The sequence below is a fragment of the Scleropages formosus genome, chromosome 8 (assembly GCF_900964775.1).
Source record: "Scleropages formosus chromosome 8, fSclFor1.1, whole genome shotgun sequence".
NCBI lineage: Eukaryota > Metazoa > Chordata > Actinopteri > Osteoglossiformes > Osteoglossidae > Scleropages > Scleropages formosus.
Window position 1 is genome coordinate 18947087 of NC_041813.1, and position 23275 is coordinate 18970361.

The window sequence follows — 23275 nt, forward strand, 5'->3', positions numbered from 1 at the left end:
TCTCCTCCCCACCGACTGAATGATTGCATCGCACTTAATTGAATTGGGATTCTGGGGTTTCAATTTTTGATTATTACCTGCAATTCTTATTTAAGAAGTAATTTTTTGGTTTGGTCGTGCTGCACTCAGTCAGCACAAGCCTTCAGCAAACTAGCTGCTTCCAATTGCATTAAGATTCCTATGGCAAGTTTGGAAATGGCGTCATTTCTGGATCAGAATTGCTCCTCATCCCAAGACGCAGGAGTCTTCTGATTATTTCAAGATGAACGCTGACGCTCTGACTCAGTACTTGTTTATTGTTGTTCTCGGGGATTTAGCAGACTTAGCTTGCTTATTTTGCCACCTTCTAGAAAATATACACTGCCTGTAGTGTGGTACGCACTCGTGACCCAGCTCTCTGGGTCTGGTAAACCTGTGACATCCATTTGTTTGCAAGGTCCACATGCAATGGTACTACACCCGAAGGATGGTTCAAGGACCCACAGCACGTAAGCTGGTACTAGGTAGAAGGTGAAAGCCCTATTTAGGGCCCTGTTTCTAATTTAGATTTGGGCCTAGGAACCACAATGAAAGTGGGTTGGTTATATAAGAGGAGGTTGCGTGTTATAATGTGGACTACTCCATGAATTTTTTATTGTGTGAAGATGCCCTGTATGGAGACAGTTTTTCTCAAGATGCTCCGTATGAAGATGCCAGAGGCACTTAGCGGGTGACAGCTTGAAGCTGCGATCTGACAGCTGTCTCATTAGTGGAGGTAATTTGGGGGGGTCACTTTGTTTTGCTGAGTTCCATTAAGCTCTGAACCCAGCAAAGGAAGCAGTGTATCTCCACACTTTGGTTCTCATACCATTTGAACTTCTAACACATGTCAGGTAGACCCGATGTGCTCTATGTGTTCTTCCCTTCCCAGCATCTAGACTGCGTATGGTGAAGAACAAGAGCTCTTGGATATTGTTTTCACTCAAATTTTGCTCTCTCAAGTCATCTGAAATCGTCATTCAGGCTAGTTCCTTCTAAGACGTACCCTAATGTTTACAGATAGTTTAGTGCTGTACATACTGTACACCAGACTGGAGCGGCATGATGTGTTAAGACTGCAGTGCCTGAGATGAAGTTTTGATGAAAGACGTCAATATTTAAGTAAGCTTTTGGAACATTTCTCAAGAAATAATTTTCATTGCAGAATTCCAGAACTCTAAATTTGTCAAAAGCTCAGGCCAAAGTCAGCTCTGCATAAAGACTGTAAACCACTTATCAGCCTCTGTTTAAGCTATTAGAAAAACAAATGACCAAACTAGAAGTGCTTTCTTATAATTAATATTTATATTGAATCTGGCATGTTGAAATTCCCTGTTATGCTCAACTCGGAAGTTCCTGGAATGTTGACGGACCTGTGATCGGTTCCTCCTGCAGAATCCACGCCCACTGCTTCTGTCTGCTCCTGCGGGTGACCCGCAACCCCTCCTTCTGTGGAGAGATGGAGCTCCAGGGCATGCTGGGAGTGGAGGCGGACAACAGGGTGCTGGGCGTGCTGGTTCCCAGCCCACGGAGCGAGGCTGTTGCCCATGAGCTGCAGGAGCTGTCGCTGCAGCCCAGCCAGAACCTGCCACCCCTCAACGAGCGCAAGAACGGTGGGTTTCAGACCGTGGACTCTGTGCACGGTCTTCTTGGAGGCCCCAGGTGATCCTGCACTGCCTGAGCACATCAGGACTGAACAACATGACCAAAAGTTTGCTAGTTTGAGTCCCAAGAAACAATGCTGTTGGACCTTTAATAAAGGCAATTAACCCAGTTTAATTAAATATTCCAAGAAAATAGTTGAAACTTACAGTAGAGACATACAGGTTGTTTTTCCTTTGCAAAGCAGTGAAAATGTGGTGGCAATATATACACTGTGTATACTCATTCTATAGGGCAGTGGAGCTTTCGCACCTGGAAAATCTGGGAAATATGATCTAAGATGGGAATTACATCGTAATTACACAGAATTACTGTTAACTGTGTTCAATTGCAAGTTAAACAGGTGGATGTGTACGCTTCCAGATCTGCTTGGGTTCCATCCACTGTGGTTTTCCAGTGAGTCTAGTGTTGAGTTGCATTTGTGTTCTACATTGGATTCTTCTGGTAAACCCAACCCTATAGTAACACCCTGCACCCTTGTGCCCCCACCCCACTCTCCCTCCCCAGACAGGCAAATAGGCAAGCATTGATGTGTTTTTTACCCACTTTGACCTGCTGGTAACTTTCTCCACTTCCCATCCCCTCAGCCTTTCCTGATTCCCACAGCCCCGGCCAGGAACCCAGTCTGGAAATGTTTTACTGGCATGTGAAAGCTAATGAGAGGCCGCGATGGGGCACGGGGGGAGGGGTATGTGGGTGCACTGACATGCAGACGGGTAGTGACCTGCACCGAGTGTCATGCTGACATTTTCACAGGGTCCCTGGGGTTCATCTAGAGGCGGAGCATCTTGGGGGTAGGGGCAAAGCAACCTTCTTGCCCAGTGCCCCTTCTACTCCTGACACACCCTTCTGCTCAGACACTCTGCCCCTCCCAGCTGACTTTTTTAGTGCTTCCTGTGATTTTGTCAGATGGCATTTCTCTTTTTATCCAGAAGCTGTGTTTTATGTGCTGTGGTGTATGACTTGCAGATTTTTCCTTTAAAATCTGTGTCCTCAGACCTTTAGATCTCTATAGGGAATGGTAAGATTCAGTGAGCTCAGTGCAATGTAGCCCGTCTAAGCACTTCTGCCTTGACAGGGGTTAGATTTTAATTGACATGATGTATAAAAGTTGCACACCCACAGCAAATGAGATCTAAGATGTAGTCCTGCAATCCAGAAGGCATCAAAGCCACTACCTAACTGTATTATAGTAAGTTACATGAGCCACTCCCACTGTGGAAACCTCTGTCCAGTTAAGTTTGAATACTTTGAGAAGCTCTTCCCACTTGGGAACCCCCCCAGCCAGTTGAGTACCTTTGCCTTTAGAAGCCCTTTCCACTATGGAACTTCCTGGCTTGTCAGTTACGGTTGCCTTGACGCTCCCCTTCAACTGTTAAACCTCCTGGTTGTTCTAGTGTCATTGCCTTGACAAGTCCTGCCCATTTTAAAAGCCCCTCCCAGTCTACCCTTTACACCAGTTAAATCTCTCTGATTGCACTCTATGTACTCAGTGTTGATTTTCCGCCCATTTCAGTCATTCATTCATTATTTACTCCCTGTTTTCAAACATTTACATGAATATGTACACACACACACATTTTATGAACCGCTTGTCCCATACGGGGTCGCGAGGAACCGGAGCCTACCCGGCAACTCAGGGCATAAGGCCGGAGGGGGAGGGGATGCACCCAGGACAGGATGCCAGTCCATTGCAAGGCACCCCAAGCGGGACTCGAACCCCAGACCCACCAGAGAGGAGGACCCGGTCCAACCCACTGCGCCACCACACCCGCTATATGAATATGTACATTCACATTTATTTATTTTTCACGTTAAATAGCAACTTGTTAATTTAAGGACACGGAAAGTGCAGAGGTCATAATTGCAGACAGACTAGATAAGTGTGACCAGCTGAGCTAAGCCTTGTTTCCATGTTTGTTTGCACATCATGGAAAAATAAATCAATCTCAAAGTATAACTGAGTATCCTTTATCTTGGTAAACAAACAGCTAGTCAACAGATACTGGTCTGTATAACTGACATATATATACAATAACTCTGAGTTTCGGGTTTCGAGAGGTGAAGTCCAGACGGAGGAGAGGAGATCGTTCCATCCCTGACAGCCGAGGCAGATCCGTGAAAGGTTTTGGTAATGTTCCTGTTGCACAGAATATTTCCCCGGTCACCGTGGACAGAAGGTCAGAGATTGAAGAGGAACAGGGAGCCCAATCTTATTGTAAATGTTTTGTCATAACTGGGCCGTACGTCATTCTCATGCTGGTCTGTCACAGATAATGCGGATTTATCTCAGAGTTCTTCTTCTTGACCTTGTCATCATTTACATTTATTTATTTGCCATTTTCTTAGAAAGCAGCTTGCAGTGTTAAGCTACTTATATTGATTCACCCATTTATACAGCAGTATAATTTTTACTATATTAATTCTGAATAAGTACCTTGGTTAAGAGTAATACAGAAGGAGGTGGGAGTCCAACCTGTGTCTTTCAAGTGGAAGGCAGGAGCTCTCACCACTTGCTTCCCTTGCTGTTGACATGTTAATTGCTTATTCTTATTATGTGTCATTATTTGTGCCAAACAGCGAATGACACATAATAAAAGTAAGCAATTAATGGCAGACTGCTGAGGTGGACCCAAAATCTTGGCAGTAGTGAGACTGACTGTCCTGCGTTCAGTTTTACCGTGTTCCAATCATTTGCCATAATTTTTCTAGCTAACAAGGCTGTTGTTCTTACTGTGATGTTGTGTTAATCTCCATGATAAACTATGTGGAAAAAGAGATGAAGAAGTCAGTGGCAGAAAACGGACAACTGACAAAAACTGGATCAATGAACGTTTTCCTTTAACCGTGTGCAGTTTTGTGTTAAAAAAAAGGCCGAAAACGGGACCGGCCGAGTGCGACATGTTAGAACTGCTTTCTTTGCGACTGGGAAGCACAGAGCGGACAAACAGCACTCGTCCCCGGGGTCGCCCTCTGTTTGTTTTCACATTTTTGTTCAGTTGTGCAACAGTGATAAGAACAAAAAAAGTCACACGGTTGCGGCTGTCTCAGGGTTGTCATAAGTTAGTATTACAGCAAGGTCAACAAATAACTGAGTCTGTGGTTTACAGATGTGTTTTTAATATTAATTCTGTTTTGTCAGTCTGTTCAGTTGAGTCACCTTTGTCTCAGCTCACAATAACATATCGGCCTGACAAACACTGTGTAGTATAATCAAACATTTCGCAGACTTTTTAGCTGAGATAGTACAAAATTAGAAAAAATACTTGGTAATTTTGTGTTTTGTTTTTTTGGTTTGGATTCCCCGTAAACATGGTCCAGCTTAGCTAGTGTAGTAACGTCCCAGCGAGGGGTTAATGTGGCACGCCCATAGCCCCGCCCCTGGTCTGTGATTGGCCAAGTGCAAGCGGTATGTCAGCTGTGAGAAAACACACACACCCTACCCCGAGTGTGAGGAAGGGAGTGTCAGAAGGGACTGCGATATGGCCCAGGTGGAGGCTGCTCCCTCTGACTTCTTCTTGTCCTCAACCGTTGCCGACCTCGAGGCTGGTTTGTGGGTTTACGGCCCTCGGACACTCACTCAGAGCTTCTAAGCGATCCATCGGTCACCTCCATGGCGTGCCTTGAAGTGGAGCCTCCGGCTGCCTGCAGGGGCAAATTCAGATCAGGTGCTGCTTTAGCTGTCTATCTTCATCTCTCCATACCTTCCTCCTCTCCATCTGTCACTTTTGCTGTCGGCCTTGGCTGTTCGACATCACCTCGCTTCCTGACAGCTGGCATCTTTCAGAAAATGGTTAATGTCTGTGTATTTTAAGAAGGAGTTTTTCAGCTGGAACGTGGATTTGTCTTCTGCTTGTCAGCACATACCATCATTACCAGTTTTTATTCTGTATTCTTAATTTTTTCTCAGTGAAAAAATTAATATTGGTTCTGGACTTGTTGCGTGACCCTTCTTTCCCTGAGAGGTGATACCTCATGTAGGTGCTTCCACCTGGACTTGGAAATGGCAATCTATGTATTCAGTAGCCGGTTTGCATATAGAATGCTCTACCTCTATGAGAGGAGAGTTCCTTACCCAGGCCTCATGCTGAGTTAGAGCGCACATACCAAGCTGGAGAGCTAATCCACAGGGTTTTCCACACGTTGACTATTTTGTTGGGACCTTGGTTTGAGCCCTGAGGGACACCTTCCCTACGTCCATCCAAATGTGATGTACATGTCCACATGCCTGTATCGATGAGGATCTTGCCTGATGCTCCTTCAAATCTGCTTAGAAAAGATCTAACTATGTTACTGAAATGCTGATAATCCCTGTCGTGCCAACAAAGAAGCTCTGGCGCCTTTTTCTTCAAGCTATGATCTTAGACTTGGTTTATCGTCTTAATCCTTTGTAATGCCCTGACAATGTTACTCGCCTCTGTGGGTCCTAAAAGCATGAAGGATACATCAAATCTGTGAATCCTCTGTTCGGGCCCAAACAATGTATATAATGCAGCCCCCATCTTTTTATTCATTATGGGTGTGGCTAAGAGTGTGTCAATCATTCATGCAGCTTGGAAACAGCCAGAGGAATTTTTATACTTGTTTTCAAAACCCTGTGGTCTAAAATTTAATGTTTTTCCTCAATCTTGCAGTTTTACTCCCTACATTCATCTGAAAGTAGACAAAAGTGTTGGTGCACATGTGCAAAGTTCAAAGGAGGGTCAATACCATGAGGTCTGCCCACAAGGAAACCTGGTTGCCCTCCAGAGAGATCTTCTAAGAACATCTAGACCATCAATTCTTGACACATGATGTTGGAAAGTTCTTGTGTTGTAAATCCTCGGTAGATAGAAACCTTCAGGCTCATGTTCAGATGATTCCAGGTGGTGTGATTGCTGCAAGTGAGCTCTACATGGAAAAATGACTAAATCCCAGATGGCTTAACAAGCTGGTACGTTCCAACTGGAAACTGGCACGGCTGCAGCAGCTGTGTGTACGAGTGTGAGATGTTCTGTCGGACTGAAGTGCAGTGCATTCTAAAGGTTTATCCCTTGGACAGTGTATAGCAGGCATCCTAATAGTAGCCTTCCTAGGTGTTCCAGGTTCAAGTACCAGGAGGCTGCTGTGCCCACATACCAAATTAAATATCCACCTTTTTAAATGAGTGAAAGTTGTTTTTGATGCAAATTTGCTTAGAAACTGCTCATTTTTTTGGCCAAGATACCACCTGTGCAGTGGTGCTTTTTAGGATGCAGTTGTCTCACTTTGCTCACACAGTCCATGTCTAGCTTCAGTGTTGAGTGCTAAGTTTGAATTAATTCTTCTTTATTTTTATCTGTAAAAGTTTTGTAGTTCCTTTTACTCATAACCTACGCACCACACGCTCCTCCGATGGGGAGCAGAGGTCAACAGTGAACGGCACACAGCCGTGTTCATGGCTGTGGAAAAGCTTTAGAGGTTGAATTTTTGGGTCTCTGGGAAAGGGACATAATCCCCTTGCCACTGGAGCCTTGGGGGGAGCAGGGGGTTCCCCCTCCCCTGCTACATCAACCACCCTCCTTTGTAGCCCTCCAGCTCCTTCAGATGTGTGTTTCCCAGGGCTTTTTCTCACAGCTGTGAGGTTTATTTTCGCCTGGGTGACTCAATGTCCACGTCAGGCAGAGTACTGTCCCCTGGGGAACCCCTTGGACCCCCATCCGGGAAGGGGGTGGGAGACAAGATGCAAGCTAAGTAGCAATAATGATGACAAGGAGGAATCCTCATTCATACACACTCATGCGCGCACACACACACTGTCCCAGTCCTTTCTTCAGGCATTTTGCTGTAGGACTGCGTTGGTCTGCTTGAACACCATGCTGCTTTGTCCTTGTAAATGTTTAAATTTGGCTCAAACGGGTGTGTTTCGGAGTGTGAAGCCCTTGTCGAAAGACTGAGCCTTGTGTTGATATTCCAGTTCTTAATGGATTTTGACTCCACGCTGATCCAGACCAACTTGGGCTCATCAAATGTTTTTTTTAAGGGGTCATACTTGTGAAAGGCAGGGTTCAGCCACAGTAACGTCACAAACGGGACAGCTCTGTTTATCCTCTCAAGCCTGATGTCATTATTTAGGAGTTTGCACGTCGCCAGACGTGTTGCCGTCTTTCCCCATTTGATGCATTCAGATGAAATGTAAGCATCTCTTAGCCTCTAGCTGGGTGGTATGCTCTCCCCCTCATTATTTTTGAGTCTGTGTGGACTGAGATGAAATGTGTCTGCGGATCTGCTGGTGCCCCGAAGCCTGGAGAACATGCAAGAGGAAGGCAGCGATAATACCTGCGTCAGCTAGGGTGTAGTGTGTGTAACTGTGCATCTCCGTCAGCCTGACCTCCCTTTTTTCTCCCCCTGCAGCCCTCCAGCTCCGACTCCAGCAGAGACGTACAAGAGAGCAGCTCGTGGACCAGGGCATCATGCCACGTGAGTAAAGCCGCCTAAGCTCCCCAGCAAAAACAGACCTTACGAGATAGAGATGTCCGGTCCGCTGCAGTCCTTCACACCTGGAGTCTGCCGGTTCATCGGAAGCTCCTAAAGGCTTTGCTCTTGTCTGGTGGAGCCACTATCGTACATCAGGCTGTCTTGTGAAAAAGTCTTCAGGGCAAAATCCACTCATACAGTGGCCATCCAGTGCTTTCATCTCCAGAAATTAAAAGTGATGGTTTACACCAGCTCATATCTGACTTATGAATTTTTCCAATACTTCCAGTTTATCTATTTTTAATTCTGTTTTCCTGTTCGACTATACTTCGAGACTCGAATGTCTGCATCTGTGTCTCTCCATCGGTCAACAAAATGTACTTTTGTTTACATTTACATTTATTCATTTACCAGACACTTTTCTCTAAAGCAAAGTATATCTCAGAGAACATCAGATCTGGGATCAATTTCCTTAAACTTCTGTCTGTAGCAGAGCTACAGTGTGACCTGCACTTATCAACCAAGCTGACAGATGGCAGTGAAGACCATCCAAACCAAACAGGAGTGTGAGGCCACCTAGTTCATCTCACTTCTGCGGTTTACAGCTTGTATCTGGTGTTCCTGAGTATTGGTGATCAATAACAAGGTTTTTGGTATTCAAAAAGATCTGAAGTCTCTCAGCATGTCGACAAACAGTGAGTCAGCTTCAAAACTCAGCAGCCTCTCCCAGGAAGAAGTGTGACGTCATTTGAACCTGCATTTTCAGGAGTGGAATGGAGATAGAGGGGGGCTGTAGGGAAGGTTGCTGTGTGATGTGTGTGGTCTTGGTTATGTTGCGTCAGCCTCTGGCCTGGTCTCGCTGAGCTGTCCCATCCCTGATAACTCACATCTGGTTTCCATTTAGTCCTCACCCCCTCAAAGTCTGTGACCCCATGCTATGGGCTCAATGACCTCATTTATCCTTAAACTGATCAGGTACTGCCTTTTTAAGTGGTTGAGCATCATGCGTTCAGTACAGTCATGACAATGTACTGATTGTGCAGTGCTGCAGTGATTATTAACATACAGGTGATGCTGTGGTTATTGTGTAAAGTTAGTTTGTTGGTTTTCTTGCATGTTTGCATTTAGATACTAAAATATGAATAGAAAACGGATCATAAAGATATGTATAACCTAAGTGCCACATTACTGTAAGGTATTAATGTTATTAAAGCAATTTTAATTACTAAAATAATAGTTAACATGTTGAAAAATTGTTAAGAAAAATTTGAATTAATACAGAACAGAAGGTAGTGTAGTGGTTAGAGCTGCCGCTTTGCATTCAAAACACTAGGTTGGAATCCCACCTCCTGCTCTAGTACTTTTGATTGGAGATACTTAGCCTCAATTGATACAGTAAAAAATTACCCTTTTTTATAAATGGGTGAATAACTGTAACTAGCATTACATTTACATTTATTTATTTAGCAGCTGTTTTTCTCCAAAGTGACTTCCAATGAGCTCAATGTAGCGTTATCAGCCCACACACATTATTCACCAAGGTGACTTACACTACTAGATACACTACTTAGACTGGCTCATTCATCCATACATCAGTGAAACACCAGTGAAGCATAACACTGTAACTTTCTTTGGAGAAAAGTGTCATGTAAATAAAAATCAATGGCTGTGATTGGCTCAGTTTCATAGTATGACAGGAAATTGGAAGCCTACAGCAGGTTATGGAAGAAGTGTGGCCGTGTTAATAAACAAACTGCTTCCATTAATATCTGACTTCATCCAATGCCTATGTTAAAAAGAGAGGAGTCCAACCAGCACCCTTCAAACCCCACTTGTATATCCTAATAAAGTTTATGGCCAGTTTACAACATAATTATATACTTCATGGTTGAAGTCTGGGTACATAAAGTATTAAAAAGTTCAGAAACCTTAATTAACATATTAAGAAGAAAAATATGTACTTGCGTTAGGAATAAACAATGTGGCAAAAGTGGTGAGCCACATGAGTTTTGCTCTCGGTAGCCACATCGGGTGTCTGTAGCTCCACGACGTCTGTTTGTCTGCTCGTGGGACACGTGTGCAGGTCTCGATGAGCAGTGCTCTGCTTGAAATTGAGCGATTCGTCCTCTTCTCCCTCAGTCCTGCCTTGTGGAATGCTTCTGGGAAGCCCTGTTTATTCGGAGGATGAATGCAAGTGTGGCCTAACAGTGGGGCGATTTGCCCTCGCTATGACTCAATGCTGTCTGCCCGAGGCGTTTCTTTCTCCTTTGTGCGGGTCTCATCCCTGCGCCTTGCTGCATGATTGAACACTGCAGACCACTTCCCGTCCAAGTCATCTGTCACTTCCTGTGGAGTCCAGTCACACCATGGAAACTTGTGATGCTTCACCGCTCTCCAGACTGTCCCCCCCCCCCCCCCCCCCCAGCAAGGGTGTGGAGAAAGAAAACATCCATCCATCCATCCACAAAGTGGACGAAAATGTGTGCAGTCAGCTTTCTGTCCAGAAGATAACAGGCAGTAGCCGGGTGCCTCCCAGTGTGGATTGGCGCGGGTCCGTCACATAACAGCGAAGCTGGGTCGGCAGGTCACAGCTGGCACACAGTGTTATTACTGTTCCAAAATTTAATCAAGTGCGCATTTACCTGCATCTGAGCTGCTTATCTCTTATGAAATGTCTACTATTCAAAACAGATGCTTTCACATAGCTCAACTACTGTATTGAGGTGTGTGTGTGTGTGTGTGTGTGTGTGTGTGTGTGTGTGTGTGTGTGTGTGTGTGTGTGTGTGTGTGTGTGTGTGTGGAGTCGTTTCCTCACCGTGACGCCTTACTCGTCTGATCCTCTCTGTCCTCCTCCAGCACTGAAGAGCCCTGCCAGCTTCCACGGGCAGATCCGGAGCTTGGAGAGAGCCCGGGTGAGTACCGCCTGCAGAGGGTACTCTCTATTTCTGCTAGCCCCACCCACTGAGCCATATCACCTCTTCATCAAGGTGATGACTTGCTGCACTTTGGATGACTTCCCCATCCGCTTGCAATCCTTTATCCTTCCAAGCCAACCCCTGGTGTCCTCCTCATGCTTTTGTCCTTTGTGTCCCTTCTCCTCCTCTCAGCTGTTTTCTCAAGCCCTTTTGTCCACTGTGCGTCCCGCAGACGGAGAACTTCCTTAAGCACAAGATCCGCAGCCGTCCAGAGCGCTCGGAGCTGGTTCGAATGCACATCCTGCAAGGTGATTACATGTTGTCGGTTTGTTTAGCTCTTTTGTCGTATCTTTCCACCTCTGTGTGTGCTCGTCGAGGCAAAAGTATAAGTACAGAATGAAGGCTGACAGGTGATGAAAACAGGCAGATCAGGTCAACTTCTGAGACCCAGCAATAAAACCAAAGAAGTTTTGATTTAATTTAGAGGATTTGGGATTTTTTAAGAAGTTGCCAAAGACCAACCACTAAACATGGTATGATATAAAACATAGAACATCCTCTGAAAGAGGCATTAGGACTCAGCTGTGTCACATATACAGCTTGGGAGATAACACTTTCAAAAAAGAGGTGAATGGCTAGGTCTCAGGGGCACTGGCATTACCCACAGCGCCTCTGAGATCATTGCACATTGTATGACAGTGTCAGAGGAGCTGTGGACCTCTGGAGGGCACTGGGGAGAACATCCTGGAGAGACATCATCAGGTACAGCTGACCTGTGGAAGCCCTCATCATATTCCTCTGAAGCAATCAGACTGTGAGTTTGCTTTTGGCTCTTCCTAGAGTCGGTGGCGGAGCCCTCACTGCAGGCCACGCAGCTAAAGCTGAAGCGGGCACGGCTGGCAGACGACCTCAACGAGAAGATTGCCCAGCGGCCTGGCCCCATGGAGTTGGTAGAGAAGAACATCTTACCCGTGGACTCCAGCGTCAAGGAGGCCATCATTGGTGAGGGAGTGCGCTGCACCACTGTGCCCCCTGTTTCATAACCCTCGACCCCTGGGGGGGGCAAGACAATAACCAGACTTCAAATAACTTCACAGGCATTTACGCACACTCACGCAAATGAGCACGGGTCCATTTGGGCATGATATACTTAGTAGACGCTGTTGCACGTTTGGAGTCGTAAAGGAATGATAATTACATGTAAATGACTTTTTTCTGATCCCACAGATGGAGAGGTGGACTACCCCAGGATTCGAGACGTGTACACCTTTGACGATGACAGCGGTGACGCCCTGTCCCCCGAGCAGCCCGCCAGTCAGGAGTCCCAGGGATCGGAGGCATCTCCTGCAGGTCCTAGGCCGAGCGATGCCTCCTCGCCGACTGGAGCCTCAGCCATACAGGTACCTCAAAGCCTCACCCCCGAGACATGCCACTACTTTTGTAATCCCTCAGTCATGCTATTGCATTCCCTTATTTATCTCGTCACAAAAGCCATTCCGGGAATAATTACATAGCTGTACTTGTAATTTCCTGCCCCTAATCACAGAGGGTGTAATTTCCCACAGAAAGGCGCCAATGAAAACAATATCGGTGACGATACCGAGGCAATCTGAAAATGGAATGACTGGGGCATAATCAAGTCTAATCCAGTATAAAAGGCTTTCCACGAAAATACATTTATGATAACCGCATCTGAATAATTTAGAGTGGATGAGGTGAACTCTTCAGCATGCACAAAATATGTACTCCTGGAAATATGTACTCCTGGAACAGTACAGTCATACATGAATATTTACAGATTTCATCAAACTAGGAGGTATAGTGGTTTAAACTGCACACTGCTAAAATAGCTGACTTGTTTTCCAATTAGTTTCTGATTAAACTGTTTATGTACCATATGAACATCACGTCATAACACCATGTCTCTGTGCTAATCTGACAGCTGGTAGTGTAGTAGTTGGAGCTGCATCCTTTGGATTTAAGGGTCGCAGGTTTGATCTCTACCTCTGGCTGTAGTACTCTTGAGTAAGGTACTTACCTTAAATTGCTCCAGTAAAATTACCCAACTGTATAAATGGGTAAATAATTGTAACCTAGCGTTGTAAGTTGCTTTGGAGATAAGCGTCAGCTAAATGAGTAAATGTAATCTTGCAGTTTCAACATTATATGTGGCTTTGGAGTGAAGCAACTGCTAAATAAATTAATGTAAATGCTTCTTTTTATACCGCAGTACCACCCGCCTGCCTCCCAGCCTGCCCCGGACCACGCGAAGCAGGTTTCCGCCAATGAGCAGCCAGTAAGCCAAGTGACAACCACTCCTCAGCCGATCAACACCACAGCCCCGCCTTCCAAGCCTGGGCCTACTTTAATCAAGGTAAAGCCATACCTATCGATTAATGCAACTTGCACTGCTCTTGGTCTGACAGTTTACTGCTGCGTACTTCTGGTGACTTTACTGTTCTGATTTATTCCATTTACATTCCTTTGTAAAGATACAGAGGTGGTTCCATTCTCCTGATCTCCAATAGAATTTCTGTTCCTTAGAGGTAGTATTTAACCGTTGAAAATGATGTCCTATCTGGCTGAGATCTTTGCCACCCCCCTTCAGGATGTGTTCCTTCCTTTGTTTTGTATGAAGCCTAGAGGAGGTGTGATCTAGGGTTCAAGCACATTGTTCAGAGAGTGCCAGCATGATACAGCACCGCAACATCTGTTCAGCTTCAAACGGACAACCTCCTGGAACTGCATACATGACTCGCGGTGTCATAGCGCTTTCTGGAACTCCCTGTTCCTACATCCTGACCCTTTGGAGCACACAATGAAAACATTTCCTACCTATTCAGCTGCTGACACTAAAACGGCTCAGTGTTAGAGAGTTCCTCTACTGGCTCTAGAGATATGGCAGTGTTTTGAGATGCCAGTCAAGCATAACGGCCACAGTGTGTCTTAGTCCCAGCTGCTGGAGCACTGATCCACTGGCGGACAGCTGGCATCTGAGACCTGAACGTGTGATTAACAGGGCAGGGCTGTGGTTTTGTGCTTCTTCAAGGCTCTTGTCATTGTAGGTTCATTTGTAACCAGTGCAGATTCCTTTGAGTAAAGGTACCTCCTAGGTAACTAAATATCCATTAGCATAAGAATTGTACTGGGTCTTCAGCTTAAGAATATTAAAGTTACGAATTTTAAAACATTTTAAAAAACCTGTTTATTTTTACTTGTATTTTATTATCTTTTCGCTTCAAAAAATTGTTGCTGAGAAAACATGGCTTGCAGTATTAAGCTACTTTCAATTATTTACCCATTTATACAGCTGGGTAATTTTTACTGGAGCAATTTTAGGGTAAATACCATGCTTAAGGGTATTACAGCTGGCTGTGAGACTCAAAGTTGTGACTTTTGGGTTCAAAGACAGCAGTTCTAACCATTACTCTACCAGCTACCTAATAAGAAAAAGACCAACACTCCACATGTTTATAGGATAAATGAGTCATCAGTCAGCTTTTTTTTTTTTTTTTTTTTTAGATATTCTTATTTTCAGTTTTGGGGGGCTTGGCCAGGTACTACCCTCTGGCAGGTCTGGGGTTCGAGTCCCACTTGGGGTGCCTTGCGACAGACTGGCATCCCGCCCTGGGTGTGTCCCCTCAAGCCCTACGCCCTGTGCTGCCGGGCTTGGCTCCGGCTCGCCGCAACCCCTCGTGGGACAAGTGGTTTCAGCCAGTGTGTGTGTGTGTGTGTGTGTGTGTGTGTGTGTGTGTGTGTGTGTGTGTGTGTATTTTCAGTTTTTAGAGTTATTTTTTATGTGGCTCAAAGTCTCTTTTTATTTACTATACTTACATGCAAGACTTCTGTAGAAACTATCCTGTGAATAAATCAAGGTACATCTCTATTACTGTTGTGCATTGTGTAGGTAATAAGCAAACTGAAAATGGCCAGATGCTGACAAATGTTCCACATTTAGTTTCTAGTTATAAAGAATAATACAATAAAAGTCCGATGACATACTTACATTCCATCCGCTGCATTCCTGCCTTATGCTCTATCTTTCCAAGATATACTTTGGATCACAGTACCCCTATATAGAATGAGTGCTTGATGAAAATTCAATGAACTAAAAGTCTTACAGTAAACTTAATTTATTGTTGCTTTATCTGATGTTTTAAAAGAACCTAAAATGTGAGTAAATCAAGGGACATCTGTATTTTTGTTATTCGTTGTGATGTATTGGTTGAATTTATGAACAAATCAAGTTAAGAACAAACTTCTGGTCCCAATAGGGTTCATAAGTGTGGAGTTTTAAATTGTGAAAGGTTCTGGGTATAGTCCAGGAAGAACAATGCTGTTCTACCCAGAACTTAGAAGGAGGATGTAGCATTGAAATAACTTTTGTCTGTTACAGCAAAGTCAGCCAAAATTACCTGGCGACAAGAACCGCAGCAAGAGAAGCAAAGAGGTCAAGCCGCGCGTGAAGAAACTCAAGTACCACCAGTACATCCCACCGGATCAGAAGCAAGAGGCAAGCGAAGCGCCCATGGATTCTTCCTACGCACGTCTCCTGCAGCAGCAGCAGCTATTCCTACAGCTGCAGATCCTCAGTCAACAGCAGCAGCACTACAACTACCAGACCATCCCACCGCCAGCCTCAACAAAGTATGTCACCATGGCCCCGCCCCCAGCCTGACTCCGCCTCTACACAAACCCTTGTTGCCCCTGATATTATATTGCAGTTAAGGACTGTGTGACTTCACTCAAGTACACTTTGTTACATACTTAATATTGCGCCTGTGAGACAGGATGGATGAGAACCATAGTGGTTACCATCTGCATAGAGACTGATGGAGCAGATGTGCATTAGTCATCATAATATAATTATACGTGAATAACCCATTGTGCATAAAGCTGTCAGAAACACAGGTGTTGTCACACACAGTGTTCGGAGCTTGCATGGAGTTTTTTCTTTATTTATTAACAATATTCATTCATATTTACATTACAATATAAAACAAAACCATAATGTGCATGTTTAAAATTTGAAAGTAAATTCACATTCAGGTCAGAGCTCTCCAATTTAAGGCTTTACATGCTGGTATAAAAATCAAACATAGTGTTCAGGTGTAAAGGAATAGATGTTCAGTTCAAAATGTTTTTTCTATAAAAATTCTACAAACCTTGTGAATGTTCCATTAATATTAAAATAAGTAAAAGACCATACTACTTCAGTGTAACAAAAGCAATAATTCAATAAGATTACTGGCATCCATATAAAATCTCCACTGGGAATTTCAGTTATTCTCATAAATTCAGAATTAATGCAGAACATGGCTCACTGAGGTCAAGCGGAGTCTTTGCGTGGTTGGTGTGCCATTTAGTGTATCTGCTCCTTTCATATCCATTGTTGGCATCTGGTAGTTTTTTTCTCTACCTTCTTTGTTCCATACAGAGTTGAGGAAGTCCCTCTCCCCAAAATCAAACGCTCACATGTCCTCTGCAGGGCAGGGCTGAACGGGCAGGCTAATAGCAACAGTGCAGCCGTGAGCAGTCAAAGCAATCAGCCCACCTCCATTGTGGTGTCTCTGCCATCAGCAACTCCATCCCATCCCAACCAGACTCTGCCAGGTCGCAAACCTGGTCCCATCCTGGGCAACCTGGATGAACTGAAGGTGACTCTCAAGTCTGCTTACATTTACATTTATTCACTCAGCAGATGCTTTTGTCCAGAGCAACTTACAATGGATACTATGTAGTGTTACTAGCCCACACACCTTATTCACCAAGGTGACTACACTGCTAGATACACTACTTACAATGGGTCACTCAATCATACATCAGTAGAACACATCGTCACTCACACACTATGGGTGAACCATGTCTTTGGACTGTGGGAGGAAACCAGAGCACCCAGAGGAAACCCACGCAGACACAGGGAGAACATGCAAACTGCACACAGACTGAGCAGGGATCGAACCCACGTTCTCTCGCACCACCCAGGCGCTGTGAGACAGCAGCGCTACTCGCTGTGCCACCGTGCCTGAAATGCTGCATTGCTGACCTACCACGGAAAAGGGGGTGCCAGAGAGACCGGAAAGTGGCTGTGGTTTTAGAAACTTTTCTCTTTTCCAGGTGGCAGACCTGAAATCGGAGCTGAAGTCAAGGGGTCTTCCTGTGTCGGGCACCAAGATGGACTTAATTGAACGACTGAGACCGTACCAGGAGAGCACAATTCCCGCAGCCACCACAGACACCCACCAGAGGGCATCGGAAAGTATGAACACTACACCCCCCGTGTCCCCAGGACCTTCTGAGCTCTCCAATGTCAGCGCCGAAGAGGTGGGGATGGCAGACCGTTCATGCGAAAGCCCTTTCAGAAACCCACTAGTCCTGGGGGATGATTCAGCCTGCGGAGAGCATAGGCTCTCCGAGAAGGACCGGCGTCTCCATGAAAAAGAGCGTCAAATTGCAGAGTTAATGCGCAAGCTGGAGGAGGAGCAGCGACTGGTCGAGGAGCTGAAGATGCAGCTGGAGATGGAGAAGAGGACCCAGCAGGGGGTGTCACTGCTGCCCGAGGGTAGCCCACCCCCTGCCATCAAAGAGGAGAACAGGAATTCTTCGAGCTGCTCTGCCCAGCCCCAGGGAAGCCCTGCCCAGCCCCAGGGCAGCCCTGCCCGCCCTATGGGGATCAAACTAGAGGAGCCCCTTCACCCTTCGCCACCTGCATCCCAGTCGGCCACATTACCACAATTTTTCATCACTTCACAGCAGGTGGCGCAAGTCCTCAGGCCTCCCCAGGCACTGCTGGCCACCCAGTCTGGCACACAGATCCTACTGCCCGTCTCCCTACCAGCCAGCAGCAGCACCATCCAGCTGTCTTCCAACAGCATCAGTCTGCAGGTACCGATCCTAAGCCATTAGCTTCAGTGTTAGCATTAGCATTACTGCAAAGATGTAACTAAATAAATTGGTGGCTGGCAGCAGGTGGTGGCAGTTTGCTTTTGGAATGGCCTTGCTTTCTGTTTTGTGAAATGAGTGTCTCAACTAAATAAAACTTTTTTTTTCTAACACACAGGCTCAACCAGTCCTCCAAGCTGGCATCTCTTCGGCAAACCCAGCCCTCATCCAGCCGTCTTCTCCCCACCTCCAGCTTCAGAACAGTGAAACATTGACAGCCCAGCAGCCACCTGGCCAGACCCATCACGTGGCTCAGGTGAGTACATTCGCATTTATTTACTGAGCAGACGCTTTTCTCCAAAGCAACTTCGAATGAACTCTCTGTAGTGTTATCAGCCCACACACCTTATTCACCAAGGTAACTTACACTGCTACTTACAATGGGTCATTCAATCATACATCAGTAGAACACATTGTCACTCATACACTATGGGTGAACCATGTCTTTGGACTGTGGGAGGAAACCAGAGCACCCAGAGGAAACCCACGCAGACTCCACACAGACTGAGTGGGGATCGAACCCACATCCTCTCGCACCACCCAGGCACTGTGAGACAGCGGCGCTACTTGCTGTGCCTCCATGCCACCCACGTCAACCCCAAAGGCATCACCTCTCAGGCTGAGGCCCTGTCGGATCAGCACAGTTGTTCCAGAATTGCCATATTTATTTGAGAAAGTCGCGAACAAACTGGTCCCCTCATGTTGATAAAACCGAGAGAAGATTCTGACAATGTTTTGCTCGTATTCTGAGTTGATGGATTGCCTACGCCGCGTTATAAACATGCTGTTAGTGGTTATGTCAACATATTTTCACACACTCTAAGATGCATGACCCCAAAGACCAGACACTAAGATAAACAGAGTCCTCTGCCAGATTCTCTTTAATTCCTGCGCAACGGCGGGTTTTAAACAAGAGGACTCGTAAGTATTTGTGTTAGATCAGTGTCTGCAGCGATCATTAGAAGGGCCTTTTATTATTCCTTTGGATTTTAGAGCAAGAGACCAAAGGGTCCTAGGTGACCTCTGTGATACATATCAACACGACCCTGTTGTTGCACTCTCTCTAACTGGCAGCTCGTGTCAGAGTTGCCTAGACAACAGCAGAGCAGGTTGGGTGATGAGCTCCTCTGCTCGTCACATCAAGTGTATCCTTGGCCGAATCCCTCGATGAGCTCCTTATGCTGGAACAAGTGAAACCATCCTGAAAATCCTGGGGAAAATGTGCCTACAGGACTATACCAGAATTACCCCTAAATAGTGTGCAATGCCGGTACATTTTACCCAACAAGACTTAAAGCTTTTATTAGAGCAGAAGTTGTCTCAACAAAGTATTAATATGAGTGAACATACCCATTTCTGAACATTTTTTCGGCACTAAGCCCCCCAAATGAATAAATACTATTCATTAATTTTGATCAGTAAAATAATTTCATAAACAATAAGATAAATACAATACACACATTTTCAGAACCGCTTGTCCCATACGGGGAACCAGAGCCTACCCGGTAACACAGGGCGTAAGGCCAGAGGGGGAGGGGACACACCCAGGACGGGACGCCAGTCCATCGCAAGGCACCCCAAGCGGGACTCGAACCCCAGACCCACCAGAGAGCAACACTGTGGTCCAACCCACTGCGCCACCGCGCCTCCCAATAAATACAATACAAATACAATATAAATACTAAAAAAAAACTATAACAAAAAATTAAAATCCAAAATTATAGATATAACAAAATATAAATAAGAACCCTTTGAACTTCTGAATAAGTACAATACATAAAAAATAACTGAGATTCTTTTCAGTTTCTGAATGACAAAAATCTTCGAAACTTTTCCCCGAACCACGTACTGAAGTAAGCTTTGTCACGAAAAGGCAATTGGGAATGTAACTGCGAAAGAAAAAGGAACCCCATGAGGAGGCCCCTGATGGCTTTGGGGCCCTAAGCATCTACTTGTGCTGCTTACAGCAAGAAAGGACCTTGTGTAGGAGGAGTCACGCTCCAACAAGCTCAGTAATCGGTCTGCATGAGTCACGTATAGATAAGTCAACGCGTTCCAGCTGTCTGCTTCCCTTCCCCACACAGGAGTTCCAAGTGTGCACCACTTCCAGCTCCGGGTTCCAGTACAGCCCCACCCGGTGCCAGTCCAGAACAGAGGTTCCCCAGGGTTTCCGCAACAGCCCCCCGGAACACCGCCATTCTCCAGGAGCTTCTCCCAGCCATACACTCCTCAATGGGACCACAAATAAGGTATGGTATGATGGGATGGACAGTAGCCACATTGTGCTAACAAGCCACATATGATAGTTTGTTGAGAATATATTGTGAATTTGCATTTGCATTTGTAAAAACAACCCATAGAGAGTGCTGTTCTTAAGACTTCTATCTCTTCCTCCCTCAGCCTCCCTCCCCCTCCCAACCAGCTTTCAACCTCCCGCCTCCTGCTTTCACCAGCCACACTCCCAAGAGCAAAGACCCTCCCCGTTACGAGGAGGCCGTCAGGCAGACACGTGGACTCCGGACATCTGTACAGGTGGTCTTGCACACACACGCGCGCGCACACACACACACACACACACACACACACACACAGACTTAGAGACATCGAGGTGCTCATTCTCTCTTCGGCATTAATCTCTGCAGGTTCCCACAGCCACCAGCCAGCAGATGGATGACCTGTTTGATATACTGATTGAAAGTGGAGGTGTGTAGAGCTTGTCGCTCACCTCGCTCGCCCTTCATGTTGGTGCCCCTTCCTCTAACCTATCATTTCTGTCTCAAACAACATCATTCCAAATGCAGCTGTCTGTCTGATTGAATAGTTGAGTTGTTGTTTTAGCTGTATGACGGCACAGTGACACAGCAAGTAGAGCTGCTGTCTCGGCGCCGGGGTGGTGGGAGGAGACATGGGTTCCATCCCTGCTCAGTCTGTGTGGACTTTGCATGTTCTCTCCGTGTCTGCGTGGGTTTCCTCCCACAGTCCAAAAAGCATTCTGGTCAGGTTCGCCCATAGTGTGTGAGTGACACAGAGAGTGTGTTCCACTGATGTATGGATGAGTGACCCATTCTGAGTGCTGTACAGTACTAGCAGTGCAAGCCCCCTTGGGTGAATAATCTGTGTGAGCCGATAAGACTACATAGAGTTCATTGGAGGTTGCTTTGGAGAAAAGCGTCTGCTAAATAAATAAATATGAATGTACGATGAAGAGCCCTGCAGACCCTGTGCTCTGACAGTTTTTCCTCCGACACAGAGATCTCACCCTTCATTAAGGAGGAACCACCCTGCTCGACTAAGATGCTAACCGCCAACATCACGATGCTGCCTGTCGCCACCGCGCAGTCTCGCCCCCCGGCTCAGGTGCAGACTGCACCCCCTCCATCCCGTCTTACAGCGCTGGCCTCGGATCAACAGCTGGAGGCCCTGCTGGAGGCTGCGGAGTCACCAGGGTTGCGCTTGATGGAGGACCTACTGGAGCAACCAGAATCCCCGATGGAGACCTCGGAGCTGAACTTTGCAGAGCCGCCTCCCACCTCCACCTTTGACCTCCAAGACACCCGCCTGGACAGCATGGACTGGCTGGACCTAACAGTTCCCGTGCCCCCAGGGTCTCTCGGGGCACTGGAGGTGCCCCCAGGGGGAGGTGTCTTCTCCTCGGAACTCCTCGACAACGCCCATGACCTCCAGCTTCACTGGAGCTGAACAGGAAACAAGGCCATAGATTCACGAAGGAGCAGCTGAGCAGAGCACGCTCCGCGACCAAAGAGAACCTGCCGGTACTGCAGACTGACCGTGTCTTATCGTACCTCAGTGCCAAATGTACATCCTGTCTGGGCTTGGTTTGTTAAATCGTTGTGTAGAACAGGCTGAACCAAGACACAGGCGTTTTTTTATTCGTCTGCAAAAGCATTTCCTAGTTGCTTGGCGCAGGAGCACCATCTGCTGTCCAAATAGTCCGTGGGACACGTAAGGTGAGGTGGCTCCTGATTTTTCGCTTAAGTCACACTGGCCTTTCTCCGATTGCTTAATGCAGTGAAGCCTTGGCACAGCTCACGTCTCCTCTGGGTTGGTCATCGGCCAGCGGAAAAAATCCTGAGGTGATTTTGCTTTTCCGTGTCCTACGACAGGTGGTAGAGGCCAAGCAGGTCAAAGGTCAGCATGTTAGCTCAGCGTGTCAGTGGCACATTGCTGTAACACACAAAACAAACTATAGGCCTTCTCTCAGCTGTGCATTTTAATTATTTTAAATGGATTTGTATGATAAAACTGTTTTTTACTGTCTTTTTATGAAAAGTGTGTAATTACAGGAAGCTGGGGCACTGAACACTTTTTGCAGACACTGTGTTTTTCATTGCTCATTCACGCACGGCCTTTTTGGATCTCGACTTGCCCAGGGATGAGAGCGTGGTAACAGAGCCAGCTTGGAGCGGTGACAACATGTGAATGTTTTTTCTATATATGTTTTCACAAGTGCGGGAACCTCTTGGACAAACGTGCACGTGTAGCCCGACGACGGATTGCAGCTGCTGTACGGTCTCTAATTTTTGCAGGACCAGGACGATGGCAGAAGGTGTTACAGGTCACAACATTGAATGGGGGGATGGGGGGGGTGGAAGTCGGCATTATTACAACTGTGGCTCAGGATCAGTCCCCTCCTCCGGGTAGGTAACAGTAATGAGATGCCAGAAGATTTACTGTTCCCCACCAAGACTGTTTCAGAGGTCGGAGGTACCTTGTTACAGTACTGCTAGTGCAATCCCTACTTCCAAATCTCCTTGCAAACCCATTTTCAGGTGTGCTCAGAAGTTCCCCCTGCAGGGTGAGTGTTGAGTGGCATGCAAACTCCTTTAGCTTTTACAGTAGAAGTGAAGACACTTCTTTTACATTCTCCTGGGCGCCTGTTTTGTATTTCCTCTCCATTCTGTCTCACCACGTCAAATGTGTACGTTCGGGAGACCAGAGACAGAAGTCTTTGCGGAGGTATTTAGGCATCCAGACAGAGACACTGACCTGAATTTGAACCCCTTTGTTCCACTCTCTGTCGGTTGTTGGCTGCACATTTCTGATCGAGAGAGGTCAGGTTGCGTTTGTTTGTGTGGGTGCTAGGATGTCCCGGGTTGCTCCAAATGACCGCATCGTGCCTTATCTGCGACAGACACTCACTCCTCATTGCTTTGTTAACTCCCAGAAGTATTTGGGTCTCCAGGTCAGCAGGACCTCCCTGTTTGTCTTTGTTTGCATATTTGCTCTCTGACTTGTTCACATTGAATGTCCTCACATATGCCAGAGCTAGGAGGCAAGCCAAG

At 46.2% G+C, this 23275-nt stretch overlaps 1 protein-coding gene across 5 annotated transcripts in view; it reads left to right on the forward strand.

The window, feature by feature from the left end:
* The window catches only part of mrtfbb (myocardin related transcription factor Bb), a 38669-nt gene extending 15966 nt beyond the window's left edge, over positions 1–22703 (forward strand). The window contains exons 3-18 of one of the 5 annotated variants that reach the window (XM_018757333.2): positions 1414–1631; positions 8053–8118; positions 10972–11027; positions 11263–11338; positions 11730–11792; positions 11871–12032; positions 12258–12430; positions 13261–13404; positions 15427–15677; positions 16468–16687; positions 17148–17915; positions 18091–18228; positions 20057–20221; positions 20373–20504; positions 20615–20675; positions 21223–22703. In XM_018757333.2, the coding sequence (XP_018612849.2) occupies positions 1478–1631; positions 8053–8118; positions 10972–11027; positions 11263–11338; positions 11730–11792; positions 11871–12032; positions 12258–12430; positions 13261–13404; positions 15427–15677; positions 16468–16687; positions 17148–17915; positions 18091–18228; positions 20057–20221; positions 20373–20504; positions 20615–20675; positions 21223–21671 (3078 nt within the window). In that variant the 5' untranslated portion in view covers positions 1414–1477 and the 3' untranslated portion in view covers positions 21672–22703. Of the gene's footprint in view, positions 1–1413; positions 1632–5131; positions 5349–8052; positions 8119–10971; positions 11028–11262; positions 11339–11729; positions 11793–11870; positions 12033–12257; positions 12431–13260; positions 13405–15426; positions 15678–16467; positions 16688–17147; positions 17916–18090; positions 18229–20056; positions 20222–20372; positions 20505–20614; positions 20676–21222 lie in introns of those variants that run through there. The other 4 variants (XM_018757334.2, XM_018757337.2, XM_018757335.2 and 1 more) reach the window with 4 other exon arrangements.
* Positions 22704–23275: the final 572 nt, after the last annotated feature.